The sequence below is a fragment of the Tasmannia lanceolata genome, unplaced genomic scaffold (assembly GCF_043159265.1).
Source record: "Tasmannia lanceolata isolate RefF3 unplaced genomic scaffold, GAP_Taslan_0.1 ptg000005l, whole genome shotgun sequence".
NCBI lineage: Eukaryota > Viridiplantae > Streptophyta > Magnoliopsida > Canellales > Winteraceae > Tasmannia > Tasmannia lanceolata.
Genome location: NW_027518682.1, coordinates 5,040,560 through 5,057,248, shown reverse-complemented (window position 1 = coordinate 5,057,248; position 16,689 = coordinate 5,040,560). Strand labels below are relative to the sequence as shown.

Here is a 16,689-nt window from a genome sequence, read left to right as displayed (position 1 = left end):
AGGCTTTATTGCGTGAACAAGTGGTGTGGGGCCCCGGGAGCACCGTAAACATCCATTTTTACAAAAAATTAATGGGGGATAGGGCTGGCAATTTCACCCGTGAAAATAGGGATCTGCCCCGCCCCGCACCCACACGGGGCGGGGGATGTGGCGGGGACGGGGACTTAAAAAATTCCTCGAAGCGGGGATGGGGTGGGGACCCGCCCCGCCCCCATTTTAATACGCAAGCCATTATCAATATCCTCTTATTTTAGTAATGTTTTAGTAATTTTTGTTAACAGTAAATATTTCTTTTAGGCTAGTGATATTGGCAGTTTGGCACTACCATATTTTGATAAGTGTACAAACACGGCTTGTCTTTTTCTTTTTTATGGGCGTTAAAAAGCATTTTTGAGGTGAGGATTTTTTTGTGCGGGGAAGGGATGGGGATTAGATATTCCCTGCGGGGTAGGGACGGGGATTCTCCACTCCGAAGCGGGGACGGGGAATGCAACATCCGGCCCCTGTCTGCCCCGTTGCCAGCCCTAATGAGGGGTTTGTTAATCAGTTTCGTGGAAAGCCATTTTCGCAGGTCACTTTTGGAGGAGAGAACAGCAGCAAAGGGTCACTGTTTAGAAGATTTTGTCTTATTCAGTTAATTCATCTGAGGTGGCTGTTCTCTTAAAAAAATGAGCTGCGAGATGGCTCTATGTGATATTGCCTAGCAAATTCCAATTTAAGGTGGGCTTTCTTGTTATATATTTACATATAATATTGTGGTGTTTATATTTCAGGACAGACTAAGGGAACAATCATAATCAGGATCAATGCAAACATCAATTTGCGGGGCCCACTAGCAACACGTAATTGTATTGAAGACCGTTGATCATGCTGACCTGGCATCCATCCATAAGATAAAGGCCTAGAAAAAAATGGTTTGGCTTTTCTACGTGAAGTCATAAACAGGGCTTGTTTGATCAAAGAGCTAGGATTGTCCGATCAAGGTGGGGTCGATAAAATAGATCAAACTTGCGGTCTCCAGTTGGATCAATGGATCCGATCACATCCACACGACAAACTTGCGGTCCCCAGTTGGATCAATGGATCCGATCACATCCACATGACAAACTTGCGGTCCCCAATTGGATCAATGGATCCGATCACATCCACACGACACATGGGACCAAAAAAGATCTCTTTAGGTTTTTTCTTGTATTTCGTATTTATGAAAACCAACCAATTGCGGGCTTTCCAGCCTCAGACTCCAGACCCTGGACCCGACCCCGGATCCTGGTCCCAGACCCGGACTTCACTTTTGCAAAGAAAAATAAGGGCAGATAAGTGTTGAGGTGCGGACCACTTTTCCAATTATTCTGATCATCCATATCTGGTGGGGCCCCTTACTAGGTGGGCCATGACGTATGAACATTCAGTTAGAAATAAAGAAAAAGTAATGAGTCACATTTATTAGACAGCCTTCCACATATCAGAAGGCTAGGATAGTCCGATGAGATAGATCTGTAGGTCAAGGGCAATATTCAAAAGGCCCAGCAGATGAACGGTTTGGATCATTCAATAAAGTGAGCCCAACGTACACTTTAATCCACTTACATATCCCCAAAGAAATGCATGAACACCAAGCCAAAAGGTGCAATAGGGTCCATGTGAATGGATTATCTAAACCTTTCATTTATTGATCCCACAATAGATAGGGCGTGCTCCAAAAAGGCAAAAATGAATTTTGCAATACATGATTGATACTCATAGCGTGACTAACTCCGTTGTGAGTCTTGTGACAAAAATTAAGTCAAGCTATATTCTCACTACCACATTTGATAATAAGACGAACTCACCTTGCCTTTTCTTGTTTAACCAAATGTTGAAAGCTGTTACAATTCCCAATATGTGCTGGTGCCTGACCGAGAGTGGGAACTGAGCAAATCCCAACATGCCACATCACCACAGGAGGGGATAGAGGAGACTCTCTGTTAGGTTCCATTCCCAGTTCCCAACTCTAACCATATCATTATTATTCTCAATATAAATGACCAATTAAAAAGAAAGGACAAGGTGAGTTCGTCTCATTATCAGAACATGGTAGTGCCAACATCATTATCGAATCCCAAGTGGAAGGCTGATTTTGATACAGCAGAGATAAGATACCACTGAGCCTGGCCCACCTCGTATTGAAAGTGGTGAAATGCTGGCGTGCGGTTTGTCCTATTATACGTGGCCAGGCGGTTTGTCCTATACGTGAAAGTTAAACCTAAATCAAATGAGACAAATTGAGATGGCTGGAAATGCCTCAATTTATGGGTGGCAATTCTAATCCCGTACATGTGGTAATTTGTGTACGCAATCTGAACCGTTCACCTGGTGGGCCCCATTATAGATGGCATTCCTCATAAAACCGCTTTAGAATTTTAGATTTTAAATGTGGATTATTGACATTCTTTTTTACTAACTGAATTCAACCGGTGTGCTTGCGCCTGTATGTGCACGTTTGAGCAGAATTCCCGGCAAAGAACACATGATCGAGGGCTTTAAATGCAAGGGGAAAAATGATGGGTCACACACCGTCCATCAAAACATAATGTGAAGAATTGTGGGGCCCACCCTAATGCATAGGTTTTAATAGAGATGTGTGGACCCCACATCACTGATAACATTAGGCGTAAAATGAGGGGCTCCACTCTATGCATAGGTATGGGTAGAGATGGTGGCCTGACCCACCAAAACTTGAGGTGTAAAATGTTGGCCCCTCCCATCAATAACATGAGATGTAAAGTGCTAGAACCCATCCAATGCATGGGTTTGGGTGGAGATGGTGGGCCCACCACATCAAAGCACGAGATGTAGAATGGTGGGGCCCACCCATCATAGCATGTGGTGTAAAATTGTGGGCCCACCAGGGCAAGTGTAAAATAGTGCTCTCCAAAGAGTTTAAGGTTTCCACTAATCTCAGATGATTTTCATTAACACTTATATAAGCACTTAGGGTCTGTTCAGTTGCGCGAAGGAAACGGAAAATAAAAGAAAATGACGTGGCAGAAGGAAATGGAAAGGAAAAGACACTGCTAAGAAAGCAGTAAGAGTGCGCACTCAGTTGCCAGGAAACAGAAAAGAAACAACATGAATGTTCATTCAGTTGCCAGGAAACAGAAAAGAAACATCACAGAATATGTTATTTACCACATATAAAGCAAGTTACGCCCCCTAAGCCCTACTACATAGTTCACTGACACAAATAAATACACAAAAAAAACTTAAGAAGCATATTTTAAAAACTTAAGAAAAGTTCTTGAAAAGGAAGCTCAGATGAGGACACCAACAACCTGCAAGACAAAGAAGAGCAAACATAAATAAAAGGATTAACATAAACAAGAGGTAAAAGGATTAACATCAACAAGAGGGTGGTTTATGGATCCACCCTCACAAAATATAGACAGATCCAAGCCCAAAATTATGTACCACCATCAACACCACCAAAATCTTCAATTAAACCCACTGAAAAAACCTTCCATAAATTTGAATGAAAACACTCCAAACCCAAACAACACCACTAAAATCTCCAATAAACCAAGATTAACACCCTCATGTCAATAGTCCACCCCAACATAACCAAACAATGCTACCATAGCAACACTTAAGGAGATACTATCCATCATTAGAAAATATCACATTCATTGTCACAGATTTATCATGGATCACCATCACAAACAACCATCAGACCTTCCAATGCTCACAAATCCCAATCAAATGACCAATAACTTGAGTGGATTACAACAACTTAATATCACAATCATCATATGCAAAACCATAGTTGTAGGTTTCAAACCAGAAAAACTGAAAAACTCAGATCCAAACCCCAACAAAGAAATTCGGGGGAAAAAAAAAACTCACATCCAAACCAAATAGAAAATCTCAAATCCAAACAGAAAAACTCAGATCCAAGCCAGAAAAAAACCATACCGTTATAGGAAAAAAATCGAAAAACGACGAAGGATAACCTTAGATTTAGGGTTAAACAAATAGGGATTAGATCCAAGCCAAAACAAAAAAAAACAAAAAAAAAACAAAGATTCAACCTCAAAAAACAAAGCTCCAGCATAAGAACAGAGATTTAAGAAGAAGTTTCATAAAAAAAATATAAAAAAAGAGGGAAAGAGGAGAAAGGAACAATGAATACCTGTTGGGAAAAGAGGACGAGCACGAGGAGTGGAGATCGCCGCCGTGCGAGAGCGTGGAGATCGCAGCCGTTGTTGCCGACGAGAGGAAGAAGAAGAGGTTTTGTTTTTTAAGCCTTCTGTTTTGAGTCTCGTGTCTCGTTCACGCGTGACTTTTGTCCTTTTTTTTCCCGATGAAACGCGACTTCGACTGAGATAAGGGAAAAATGCCTCGAATCCGAGGCTTTTAGTCGGATTTAGAGGGGCGGAAATGGAGTGGACAAGTAGGAAAAAAAGGACTCCATGTCAGGAGGGCGCTTTCCTCGCGCTTTCTTTATCCGATCAACAAAACAACCATTTTGCATGCTTTCCACGGAAAATAAGCCACATTTCCTTTCCGTTTCCGTTTCCGTTTCTAAGCTGCAACTGAACAGACCCTTAGAGATAACCATCGTGAAATATAAGATAAGGTTGAGATTAGGGAAAGATATTCCTAATCTACTCCCCACCCATGCTATGCTTGGGCCTAAGCCTCACCCTATCAAAACATAAGGTATAAAGAAAAGGTTTTTCAATAAAAAAAATTCTTGGAAAGAAAGCTAATGACAATGAAAAAAAGCTAATGACAATGAAAAGAAACATGCCTAGTATATATTATAGAGGATTTGCCAAGGACCATCGCAGAAGGCATTTTACGGGGCAGTTGCATGAGAGCATGTCAACCTCAGATGAATTAAATGAATAAGGACAAAATCTGTTTAAAAGTGAGCCTACGTGGCTGCTCTCTCATGCAACAGCAGTTCCGCGAAATGCCTTCTGCGCCATATTATAGATTTATTATAGATAGATATTATACTAACAGTTGTGATTGTAAACAACGTTTCTTTATTTCGTTTCTACTTTATTCAACAACACTTCACTAAAAAGCTGAAGTTCATCAACTACCCTCTCAAGCAGAGGCATGGGACACTTCATTGACATTGTCCCTTGTCACCTTGGACTTAGAATCATCAAGATAGTGCTGATACACATAAGACATAAACCCCCACAAAGCCAACAACATAGCCACAATCTTCACCCCATCCATCTTTTCATGGAAAAAGAACACAGCAAGAACAGGAACAATAGGCAAGCCCAAGGTGCTAATCACATTGGAAAATAAAGAAGACACCTCATAAATCAAAGCCAGACATCCAATTGAGCATACCTGCCACGACACAGCAGTCCAAACCAAAGTCATCACATATGACACTCTCCCCTTCCCAAACCCCTCCATCTCTCCCTTCAATCCCTTCCAATCCCCACTTGCGAAAAGGCCCACAACACAAACTCCGGTCGCGACCGCTGCCGGGTAAAATTGCATTTCCAAGACCACATAAAGGGACTCCTTCTTCATCACTTTCTCAAAGAAAAGTTGTGTTAATGCAAGCACTAGGGCGTACATGGCCGATGCACCGAGGGTGCATAAGAACCCAAATATGTACTTTCCAGGGGAGAGTCTCCTCGAGTCCGTGGACTCTGAGTGTACCGCAAGGAGCGAGGCGGAGAAGGTGAGGAGAAGGATAGAATTGAGTATGAGAGGAGTGATTTTTTGTGAATTTAGGAAGTAGGAGAAGAGCGCGTTAAAGGCCAATTGGGTTGCACAAATAAGTGAAAATGTTGAGACTGGGAGGTATAAGAGACCATATGAATACATCACGCTATTGATGCCTACAACTATCCCAATAGAAATGTAGGCAATGGCGAGGGTGGGGACAGTAGGAGCAGTCATGAATTTTGCATCAGTGGAAGGCTTGGTGTGAGAGGTGTGATAGAATAGGAGGGGAGGAAGAAAGATTGGAAAGCCCGCGGTTATAACAAGTGCTGCCATCCATTTGCTATTTCCTCCTTTTTCGTAGTAGAAATTGCCAAGGAGAGTGCCTACGGATTGGCCGGCGAGAAGGAAAAATATGTTGATGGCCACCAAGATCCACCATTGCAAGTGTCTTTTTCGCTTGGGTGGTGGTTGATTGACACCAGTTGCATGTTTTGGTGTGTTTAGATGTTGGTCTTCTTCAAGGTAGAAAATTGAGAGGATCAGTGGCATTGCTTGTAATAACATGAATTAGTGTGAATGTGTGTAGGGGTGCAATCCATCTGATTCAACCCATTTTGGCTCGGGTTGAGTTGTGCTTTCAGAATCTCGGGTAGGGTTTGGTGAAGTATAAATGATTAAATAACACCAACTCTAGCTAACAGCTTAAGCTTTTTGGAGTAATTGGTTGTTTCAGATGGTATACATCTATTGTCTTACCGGGTTCAAAACCCAACAACTCCTTCATATTAAAAATCCACGTGTATAGCCAACCCTAAAAAGACAGGTCACACGTGAGGGGAGTGTTGAAGTACAAATGATTATATAACACCATCACTAATAGCTTAAGCTTTTGGAGTAATTTTTTGTTTCATTGGGTTAGTATTGAAAGGGCAATGATATTTTCACCTACTTGCAGTATGCATGCGCCCCCATTTAACATGATTTGATATAAAAAAGCGCATTAAAGTTGCCCACTGCTCACGTCAAATCACGTTATAAGGGGGACGCATGCGTACTTTGGGTGGGGGGAGCCAACCGGATTTTATGTCATGTTGGGTTAAAGTTGAGGCATGGGTAGGGGTGTAAACGAGCCGAGCCGAGCCGAGCCGAGCTTGGCCAGGCTCGGCTCGGCTCGGCTCGTTAAGCTCAAAAGCTCGGCTCGGGCTCGAACCAGGCTCGGGCTCAGCTCGGCTCGGCTAGGCTCGCGAGCCTTACCGAGCTCAAGTTATATTATGTTCACACCCTTCATCTTCCCTGGACAACCCTACTAGTGTAATTTGACTACTTTTTTTACACTATGAGGGGTGGTCCTAGTAACAAATGGGGTTCCAAAAATGAAGTGACATATTTTGCCCCCTCCTTTCACTCCCTGAACAACCCTTTTAATGTATAAATTAATATATAATATATATATTTAAATATATTAAATTCTTAACGAGCCGAGCCGAGCCTGACCTAAATTAGGCTCGGCTCGTTAAACTTAACGAGTCTAGTGAGCCGGCTCGGCTCGGCTCGGCTCGTTAAGGATTCGAGCCGAGCTCGAGCGAGCCTCTGAGCCCGAGCCAAAATTGACACCCTTAGGCATGGGACAACCCTTCCAACCCAACCGGAACCAATCCCCTAAATCCATTTTTAGTGATATCTAAGTAGAGTAACCATTCTACATTGGTAATGGTGCCAATCATGGATGAAGTGAAGTGAAAAGTGAACCTAATTTGTTACTGAACATCGGACATTTGCATGACACTCTTGTTTGTACATCCAATGGATAAGAGGACACTTGACCCAAGACTACCCCTTTGCATTGATTGCGAAGGACAAAAAAAAAAAAGTTGTTTTGTCATTATACAGCAGGGTTACCTTTTTGGTATAGATGAAAATATGAAATCGGTTGTTTTATCATGATACAGGGATAGTGCACAGCACCAACTTGAACCAAGACTACCCGTGGCTATGCAGTGAAGGAGCAGAACATGATTGTATGGTTTGGCATTATGCAAGGGTATTGGGTTGAAATAGTACGTGAAAATATGAAATAAATGGATAACTGTACTGTGTGAATACCTCGGGCCATTCCAAATCCCAACCGACCATTCCAGCCTGGTTTAGAAAATTGGGTTCATCAGGTCGGGTTGGACCTGAGTGATTTAGCGGTGCACTAGGTTAGGGTTAACCCTTCTCGGGTTGAGGTTTGGGTTGGGTCAGGTTAGGGTGGGAGTAGTGCTAAAGTAGAGCTACCTCGGGTTGGGCTAGGGTTGGCCTCAACCCTACAAACCTAGCCAGAGTTGAGCCCCTGTATATGTAGGTTTAGTTTAAATCATTACTTGAAAATTAAACTCCTGGGTCTGCCTCGGCCAAGTTCTTGTCCTAGTCTTGAGTTTTGTCCTCCATGTCAATGACAGCTCTTTTCACTAATCACTAATCACTAATCACTAATCAAAGAAAAGCTAACGGCATCAATCATTGACTTGCCATACTGACACTCTTTGGATCATCCCAAAGTCAGATCAGTGGATTGAACATGGACTTCTTGGAAAAAGCAACCACCCCATATTCTAAGTTCTATGATAAAACGGTTATAAATCTTTCAATAAAATAATACTTTGACATTGGGAAATGATATATGTACCAAAGTGGTTTGATAAACATGCGCTCCACTTGTCTATTGTGTAGTATTTGAAGAGATGTCAGAGGATATTAGGGTTCTCAAAAAGCTCTTTAAATACTACACGACAGACAAGTGGAGCGCATGTTTATCAAAACACTCTGGTGCTGATATAATTTTCCTTTCACATTATGTTTACAATAACAAGAGACCTTTGGTGAAGGATCCAGATCTTCACCTGTTTTTTAACTCTTTTTTAATGTTTGATGGTTGGAACCAGTGCCTAGAATCACTTCGGTCATTCATTGATTTGCCGAGGTAAGCCAGATAATAATCCCATCAAGTCAATCAAAATCCGATTTAATAGAAAACTTATGGCCTCTTAAGATACCACTGGTCCTTATTTACAAATGAGATTATCTTAAGTTAATCATATCTTTGAATGGGATATTAAGTCTACTTTAAAAGCCATTAAGAAAGATAAAATTATCTATAACACTTATTTGATTATTTGCATAAAATCTCGTATAAGATTGATTATATGCAAATAATGAGATTCAAATAATTTTTAGTGGTATTAATCATTGACTCATTTTTAACTCACCAAATTTCATTTTGGGCGACTTATTGATCAAGCATGACTGGCTAGACCTTACGTTGCTTGGTTCATTGGATTCCCTTTCTCTTGATTTCTAAATGGGAAGAAAGGAAAATGGTTTTAAACACTTTCTTTGGTTTCTCAGGGCCAAGTTTGGCAACCATGAATTTTTTTTTTATGTTCACCAAGTGGTGAGAGAGGGATAGGGAGAGCGGGTGGAGGAAGGGAATTGAGAGTAGGGATGCAACTCGGGTCTGGTTGGGTCGGGTTGAGGCCAACCCGACCTTGACCCGACCAACCAATTGCTCAACCCAAACCCGACCCGACCCTAGTTCCAACCCGACCCGACCCGAGGAACCCTTTTTGCCAACCCGGACCCGACCCGAACCGAGTTCAACCCGACTCAACCCGAGATGTTAAGCTTAAAAAATAAAAAAATTATTAAAAATGTCGGGTTGACTCGGATCGGGTTGCCCAAGTCCTCAACCTGAACCCGACCCGAACTCAGGTGCAACTCGGGCGGGCTCAACCCGAACCCGGGGAAAACTCCGGTTGGGTTGAGTTCAAGTCGGGTTCGGGTTGGGTTTTCTCAACCCGGGTTGAGGGCTTGGGCAACCCGACCCGAGTTCAACCCGAATTTTTTAATAATTCTTTTAGTTTTTAAGCTTAAAATTTCGGGTTGGGTCGGGGTCAGGTTCGGGTTGGCAAAAAGGGCTCTTCGGGTCGGGTTGGGTTGAACCTCTTCGGGTTGCAACTCGGGTCGGGTCGGGTCGGGTTCGGGTTTAGTACATGGTTGCTCGGGTCGGGGTCAGGTTAAGGCCAACCCGAACCCAACCCGCCCGAGTTGCACCCCTAATTGAGAGTGCATAAATGAGGAGCTGGTTCCTTGTGGCTGAAAATTAAGGAAAGAAAAAACTCTATTTTGAGTGTAGTTTTTCTTTCCCTTGTTTTTAAGCCACTTCTCAATCGTGCCCTTTCTTCCTCTCCTTGACCCTCTCCCACAACTTGATAAGCTTATGGCTTAGAAAACCAACAAGAAAACCAACAAGAGCTCTCATGGCTGCCAAACATGGCCTAGAAAACCAACAAAAATTCAACAAATAAAGAGGTTCAAAACCCAATTACTTAATCCTTTTTTTTACACTCTACACCTTTTTTTTGTTTAATAAGAAGACATAACTGACCTGTAATGTGGAGCTGGAGTTGTTGAACATCGGCCATGGAGAAGAAGAGAGAGTGAGAGCTCTTCTTGGTGTGCTGTTTGGAAAGGCCGGCAAAAAGTCATTGCCATGTTTAAGTCCGCCAAATGGATAGGAGATTCCAATGCGCTCCTCAATCTCATGTTTTTTGTTTTTACTGTTTTCTAGACAAAACTACCTCTCAACATAACGTCAGCTCCTCTCCTCTTCTCTTCTCTTTCTCTACGCTATTATATCTAAGTCACATTGAATGAATTTATTTTAGGGGGGGCTGATGTAAACCATGACAAATTATTGCATTATTTGGGTTTGTTTGTTTTAGATTTTGAGAATCGATTGTGAGTCCAAAACTGATTATTGGACTCAAAATTGAACATAAATTTGAGTCCAATAGCCAGTTTTAGATCCACAATCGGTCCTCAAAATCCAAAACAAACAGGGACTTAGTGAAGTTACTAATTCGCACGACAATGTTTTGATAATTGGACAACTCGCTATAGAGTGCATGATCTTGTTTTGATAATAGGATGCGTGACTCACTCTAGTTGGCACTAATCTGATTGGCTGCTGGTTAAAAATTCTCAAAAAAAGAAGTTAATTCCCCGGAAATAATTGTTTCATTGGTTCGCACAAGTTGCATCGTATAATTGAGTTGAAAAAACAAATGAAAAAACAGGGAAACGTATTTACTGTGACCGAAAAGTACGGAATATGGGCACATGCTTCGAGGAATTAAGGATTACGAGCACATTTTAAAACAAGAATGAAACACGGGCTATTCTTCAAAATCGGGTGGAAAAAGACCCTGATACCCTTCTGACATCAACTGACGCGTCATTCAGCTTCCTTTTTCATTACTGCCATTAAATTAGCACGTTTCACGAGGCTTCTTTTGGTTTGTCTGAATGTGTATTTGTACCGACAGAACATTGGGTTCGTTTCTATCTTGGCTGTCTGAAATAACTAGAGATGGATGGATGCTTGACACGTGTTAGAAAACTTTTTGGAACGTTGACAACCTAAAGTCAATCATTATCTTTTCTCACTTCTCTTTTGGCTTAGAATGGTAACGTTATTGCGTCTCTTTTGGCTTAGAATCTTTTCACTTCTCTTTTGGTTCTCACTTCTCTTTTGCCTTATAACGGTAACGTTATTGAATACGTCTCTTTTGGTTAAGAACGGTGACGTTATTGAATACTTTATTATTTCTCGCGTCTCTTTTGGCTGAGAACGCCGCCAGATTCTTGAGTATGCCACCGGAATATTAAGGGGTACGCAGATGGAAATAGGGTGTACGCCGGCGTAAATAATGGGGTATGCCGGCGTAAATAATGAAGACCAAAAGAGAAGGAAAAAAGAATTCATGGGTACACCGGCGAAAATAGAGTGTAAGCGAAAATATGGTGTACGCCGGCGTAAATAATGGGGTATGCCAGCGTAAATAGTGATGACCAAAAGAGAAGGGAAAAAGAATTCATAGGTACGCCGGCGTAAATAATGAGGACCAAAAGAGAAGGGAAAAAGAATTCATGGGTACGCAGGCGAAAATAGGGTGTAAGCCGGCTGAATTCATGGGTACGCAGGCGTAAATAATGGGGTACGCCGGCGTAAATAACGAGGACCAAAACAGACGGGAGAAGATTCTAAGCCAAAAGAGTATTCAATAACGTTACTGTTCTAAGCCAAAAGAAAAGTGAGAAAAGATAACTTCAACATTCCAAAAAATATTCAATAACGTCAGCGTTCCAAAAAGTTTTCCAAAACGTGTCAAGCATCCATCCATCTCTAGTTATTTCCGACGGCCAAGATAGAAACGAACCCAAGATTCTATCGGTTCAAATACACATTCAAACGAACCAAAAGAGCCTCGTGAAGAGCTCCAATTTAATAGGGAGTAATGAAAAAGGAGGATTCTATTGATGTCAGAAGAGTGTCGGGGTCTTTTTATCACCCAATTTTGGAGATTATCCCGTGTTTCATTCTTGTTTTAAAAGGTGCCCGTAATCTGTAATTCCTCGAAACATGTGCCCACATTCCGTACTTTTCTCTCGTTTATATAGGTGAATTTTAATTCATCACTCATCCATTGTAGGGTCCAGCAGATGAACAGTTTCGATCACCTAATATCTGGAGCCCACTTGTACTTATGTTGCGACTTGCGGGTGTTTAAAGTCAGTGTAAGAGCTCTTTTTTTTAATTAATTTTTTTATGTTTTTTGAGAACTGGTTGGGTAAGAGCTCATATGAGAAGCAATAATATGATATTTATATATGATGTCAACATCTGGATGCAAGTATTTATTAAAACATAGAGGGGCCCATATGGTTCGACAATCCAAACCATTTATTTGTTTATTTGTTGGGCTTCCACTTAGCTAGGTCGGGCCCACGTGGTTCGACAATTCAAACCATTTATTTGTTGGGCTTCGACTTAGATAGGACGTGCTCTGAAAATCATCTCCATGATCCTGATCGATCCTTTGATCTATTGAGGTACAAACCATTATAAAACCCCTTAGATCCGAGGGTTAGGATTATCGAATTGCGGGCTTTCCAGCCTCAGACTCCAGACCCTGGACCCGGACCCCGGATCCTGGACCCTGACTCGGACTTCACTTTTGCAAAGAAAAATAAGGGCAGATAAGTGTAGAGGTGCGGACCACTTTTCCAATTATTCTGATCATCCATATCTGGTGGGGGCCCTTACTAGGTGGGCCATGACGTATGAACATTCAGTTAGAAATAAAGAAAAAAGTAATGATTCACATTTATCAGACAGCCTTCAGGCTAGGATAGTCCGATGAGATAGATCTCTAGGTCAAGGGCAATATTCAAGATGAACGGTTTGGATCATTCAATAAAGTGAGCCGAACATACACTTTAATCCACGTACATATCCCCAAAGAAATGCATGAACAGGCAAGCCAAAAGGTGCAATAGGGTCCATGTGAATGGATTATCTAAACCTCTCATTTATTGATCCCACAATAGATAGGGCGTGCTCCAAAAAGGCAAAAATGAATTTTGCAACACATGATTGATACTCTAGCGTGACTAACTCCGTTGTGAGTCTTGTGACAAAAATTAAGGCAAGCTATATTCTCACGACCACATTTGATAATAAGACGAACTCACCTTGTCTTTTCTTGTTTAACCAAATGTTGAAAGCTGTTACAATTCCCAAAATGTGCTGGTGCCTGACCGAGAGTGGGAACTGAGCAAATCCCAACATGCCACATCACCACAAGAGGGGATAGAGGAGACTCTTTGTTAGGTTCCAACTCTAACCATATCATTATTATTCTCAATATAAATGACCAATTAAAAAGAAAGGACAAGGTGAGTTCGTCTCATTATCAGAACATGGTAGTGCCAACATCATTATCGAATCCCAAGTGGAAGGCTGATTTTGATACAGCAGAGATAAGATACCACTGAGCCTGGCCCACCTCGTATTGAAAGTGGTGAAATGCTGGCGTGCGGTTTGTCCTATTATACGTGGCCAGGCGGTTTGTCCTATACGTGAAAGTTAAACCTAAATCAAATGAGACAAATTGAGATGGCTGGAAATGCCTCAATTTATGGGTGGCAATTCTAATCCCGTACATGTGGTAATTTGTGTACGCAATCTGAACCGTTCACCTGGTGGGCCCCATTATAGATGGCATTCCTCATAAAACCGCTTTAGAATTTTAGATTTTAAATGTGGATTATTGACATTCTTTTTTACTAACTGAATTCAACCGGTGTGCTTGCGCCTGTATGTGCACGTTTGAGCAGAATTCCCGGCAAAGAACACATGATCGAGGGCTTTAAATGCAAGGGGAAAAATGATGGGTCACACACCGTCCATCAAAACATAATGTGAAGAATTGTGGGGCCCACCCTAATGCATAGGTTTTAATAGAGATGTGTGGACCCCACATCACTGATAACATTAGGCGTAAAATGAGGGGCTCCACTCTATGCATAGGTATGGGTAGAGATGGTGGCCTGACCCACCAAAACTTGAGGTGTAAAATGTTGGCCCCTCCCATCAATAACATGAGATGTAAAGTGCTAGAACCCATCCAATGCATGGGTTTGGGTGGAGATGGTGGGCCCACCACATCAAAGCACGAGATGTAGAATGGTGGGGCCCACCCATCATAGCATGTGGTGTAAAATTGTGGGCCCACCAGGGCAAGTGTAAAATAGTGCTCTCCAAAGAGTTTAAGGTTTCCACTAATCTCAGATGATTTTCATTAACACTTATATAAGCACTTAGGGTCTGTTCAGTTGCGCGAAGGAAACGGAAAATAAAAGAAAATGACGTGGCAGAAGGAAATGGAAAGGAAAAGACACTGCTAAGAAAGCAGTAAGAGTGCGCACTCAGTTGCCAGGAAACAGAAAAGAAACAACAAAGAAACAGCAGGAATGTTCATTCAGTTGCCAGGAAACGGAAAAGAAACATCACAGAATATGTTATTTACCACATACTAAGCAAGTTACGCCCCCTAAGCCCTACCAAATAGTCTACTAACACAAATAAATACTCAAAAAAAACTTAAGAAGCAAATTTTAAAAACTTAAGAAAAGTTCTTGAAAAGGAAGCTCAGATGAGGACACCAACAGCCTGCAAGACAAAGAAGAGCAAAAATAAATGAAACGATTAACATGAAAAAGAGGGTGGTTTATGGATCCAACCCCACAAAATATAGACAGATCCAAGCCCAAAATTATATACCACCATCAACACCATCAAAATCTCCAATTAAACCCACCGAAAAAACCTTCCAAAATTTTGAATGAAAACACTTCAAACCCAAACAACACCACTAAATTCTCCAACAAACCAACATTAACACCCACATGTCAATAGTCCACCACAACATAACCAAACAATGCTACCACAACAACACTGAAGAAGATAACAACCATCATTAGAAGATATCACATTCACTGTCACAGATTTATCATGGATCACCATCACAAACAACCATCAGACCTTCCAATGCTCACAGATCCCAATCAAATGACCAATAACTTGAGTGGATTACAACAACTTAATATCACAATCATCATATGCAAAACCATAGTTGAAGGTTTCAAACCAGAAAAACTGAAAAACTCACATCCAAACCCCAACAAAAAAATTCGGTAAAAAAAAAAACTCACATCCAAGCCAATCAGAAAATCTCAGATCCAAACAGAAAAACTTAGATCCAAACCACCAAAAAACCATACTGTTATAGGAAAAAAGCCGAAAAACCACGAAGGAATACCCTAGATTTAGGGTAAAAAAATAGGATCTAAGCTTCAACCATAAATAGGGATAAGATCCAAGCCAAAACAAAAAAAAACAAAAAAAAAACAAAGATTCAGCCTCAAAAAACAAAGATCCAGCATAAGAACAGACATCTAAGAAGAAGTTTCATCAAAAAAATATAAAAAAAGAGGGAAAGAGGAGAAAGGAACGATGAATACTTGTTGAGGAAAGAGGACGAGCACGGGGAGTGGAGATCGCCGCCGTGCGAGAGCGTGGAGATCGCAGCCGCTGTTGCCGACGAGAGGAAGAAGAAGAGGTTTTGCTTTTTAAGCCTTATGTTTTGAGTCTCGTGTCTCGTTCACGCGTGACTTTTGTCTTCTTTTTTTCCGATGAAACGCGACTTCGACGGAGATAAGGCTCTGTTCACTTGTTTTCCCGGGAAAGAAAAAGAAAATGTTTCTCGAGAATCTGACGTGACATTAGGAAAAGAAATCCAGAGAATTTGTGCAGGAAAAAGTTTCCCTAGACTGTTCACTTGCGTTGGAAAAGGTTTCCAGGGAAACTGCTTGCCCTTCTTTTTGCATTCGTTTTACAGGGAAATGAAATCCGTGTGTTTTTGGTCGGAAATGAAATCCCTAAAGGGTGGAAAAATGGGCTTTTACATGTCATTTTTTGTTTTTTTGCAAATATTCCACATGTGTAATTCTATTTTCCCTGGAAAGCAAGTGAACACCATAATTCTGTCTTATCAAGGTCTTGTCAGTGAAAAAATAAGCCAGTTTTCCAGGGATTTGCTTTCCTGGGAACGCAAGTGAACAGAGCCTAAGGGAAAAATACCTCGAATCCAAGCCTTTTGGTCGGAATTAGAGGGGCGGAAATGGAGTGGACACGTTGGAAAAAAAGGACTCCACGTCAGGAGGGCGCTTTCCTCACGCTTTCTTTATCCGACCAACAAAACAACCATTTTGCATGCTTTCCACGGAAAATAAGCCCCATTTCCTTTCCGTTTCCGTTTCTAAGCTGCAACTGAACAGACCTTTACAGATAACCATCGTGAAATATAAGATAAGGTTGAGATTAGGGAAAGAAAAGGTTGAGATTAGGGAACGATAATCCTAATCTACTCCCCACCCTTGCTATGCCTGGGCCTAAGCCTCACCCTATCAAAACATATGGTATAAAGAAAAGGTTTTTCAATAAAAAAATTTCTTGGAAAGAAAGCTAATGACAATGAAAAAAAGCTAATGACAATGAAAAGAAACATGCCTAGTATATATTATAGAGGATTTGCCAAGGACCATCGCATAAGGCATTTCACG

At 41.4% G+C, this 16,689-nt stretch overlaps 1 protein-coding gene across 3 annotated transcripts; it reads right to left on the bottom strand.

Annotated features, from left to right (window-relative positions):
* Positions 1-3,094: 3,094 nt before the first annotated feature.
* Positions 3,095-10,315, bottom strand: LOC143877193 (putative purine permease 11). 3 transcript variants are annotated; one of them, XM_077379092.1, is made up of 4 exons: positions 10,109-10,313; positions 5,353-6,197; positions 4,169-4,571; positions 3,095-3,314 (listed from the first exon to the last, which is right to left on the bottom strand). In XM_077379092.1, the coding sequence occupies exons 1-3, from the start codon at positions 10,143-10,145 to the stop codon at positions 4,488-4,490; spliced, it is 966 nt and encodes a 321-aa protein (XP_077235207.1). In that variant the 5' UTR covers positions 10,146-10,313; the 3' UTR covers positions 3,095-3,314; positions 4,169-4,487. The 3 variants fall into 3 exon arrangements, with proteins under 3 accessions (XP_077235207.1, XP_077235206.1, XP_077235205.1); XM_077379091.1 differs by lacking the exons at positions 3,095-3,314; positions 4,169-4,571 and having other exon boundaries at positions 5,061-6,194; positions 10,109-10,315; XM_077379090.1 differs by lacking the exons at positions 3,095-3,314; positions 4,169-4,571 and having other exon boundaries at positions 5,061-6,197; positions 10,109-10,314.
* Positions 10,316-16,689: the final 6,374 nt, after the last annotated feature.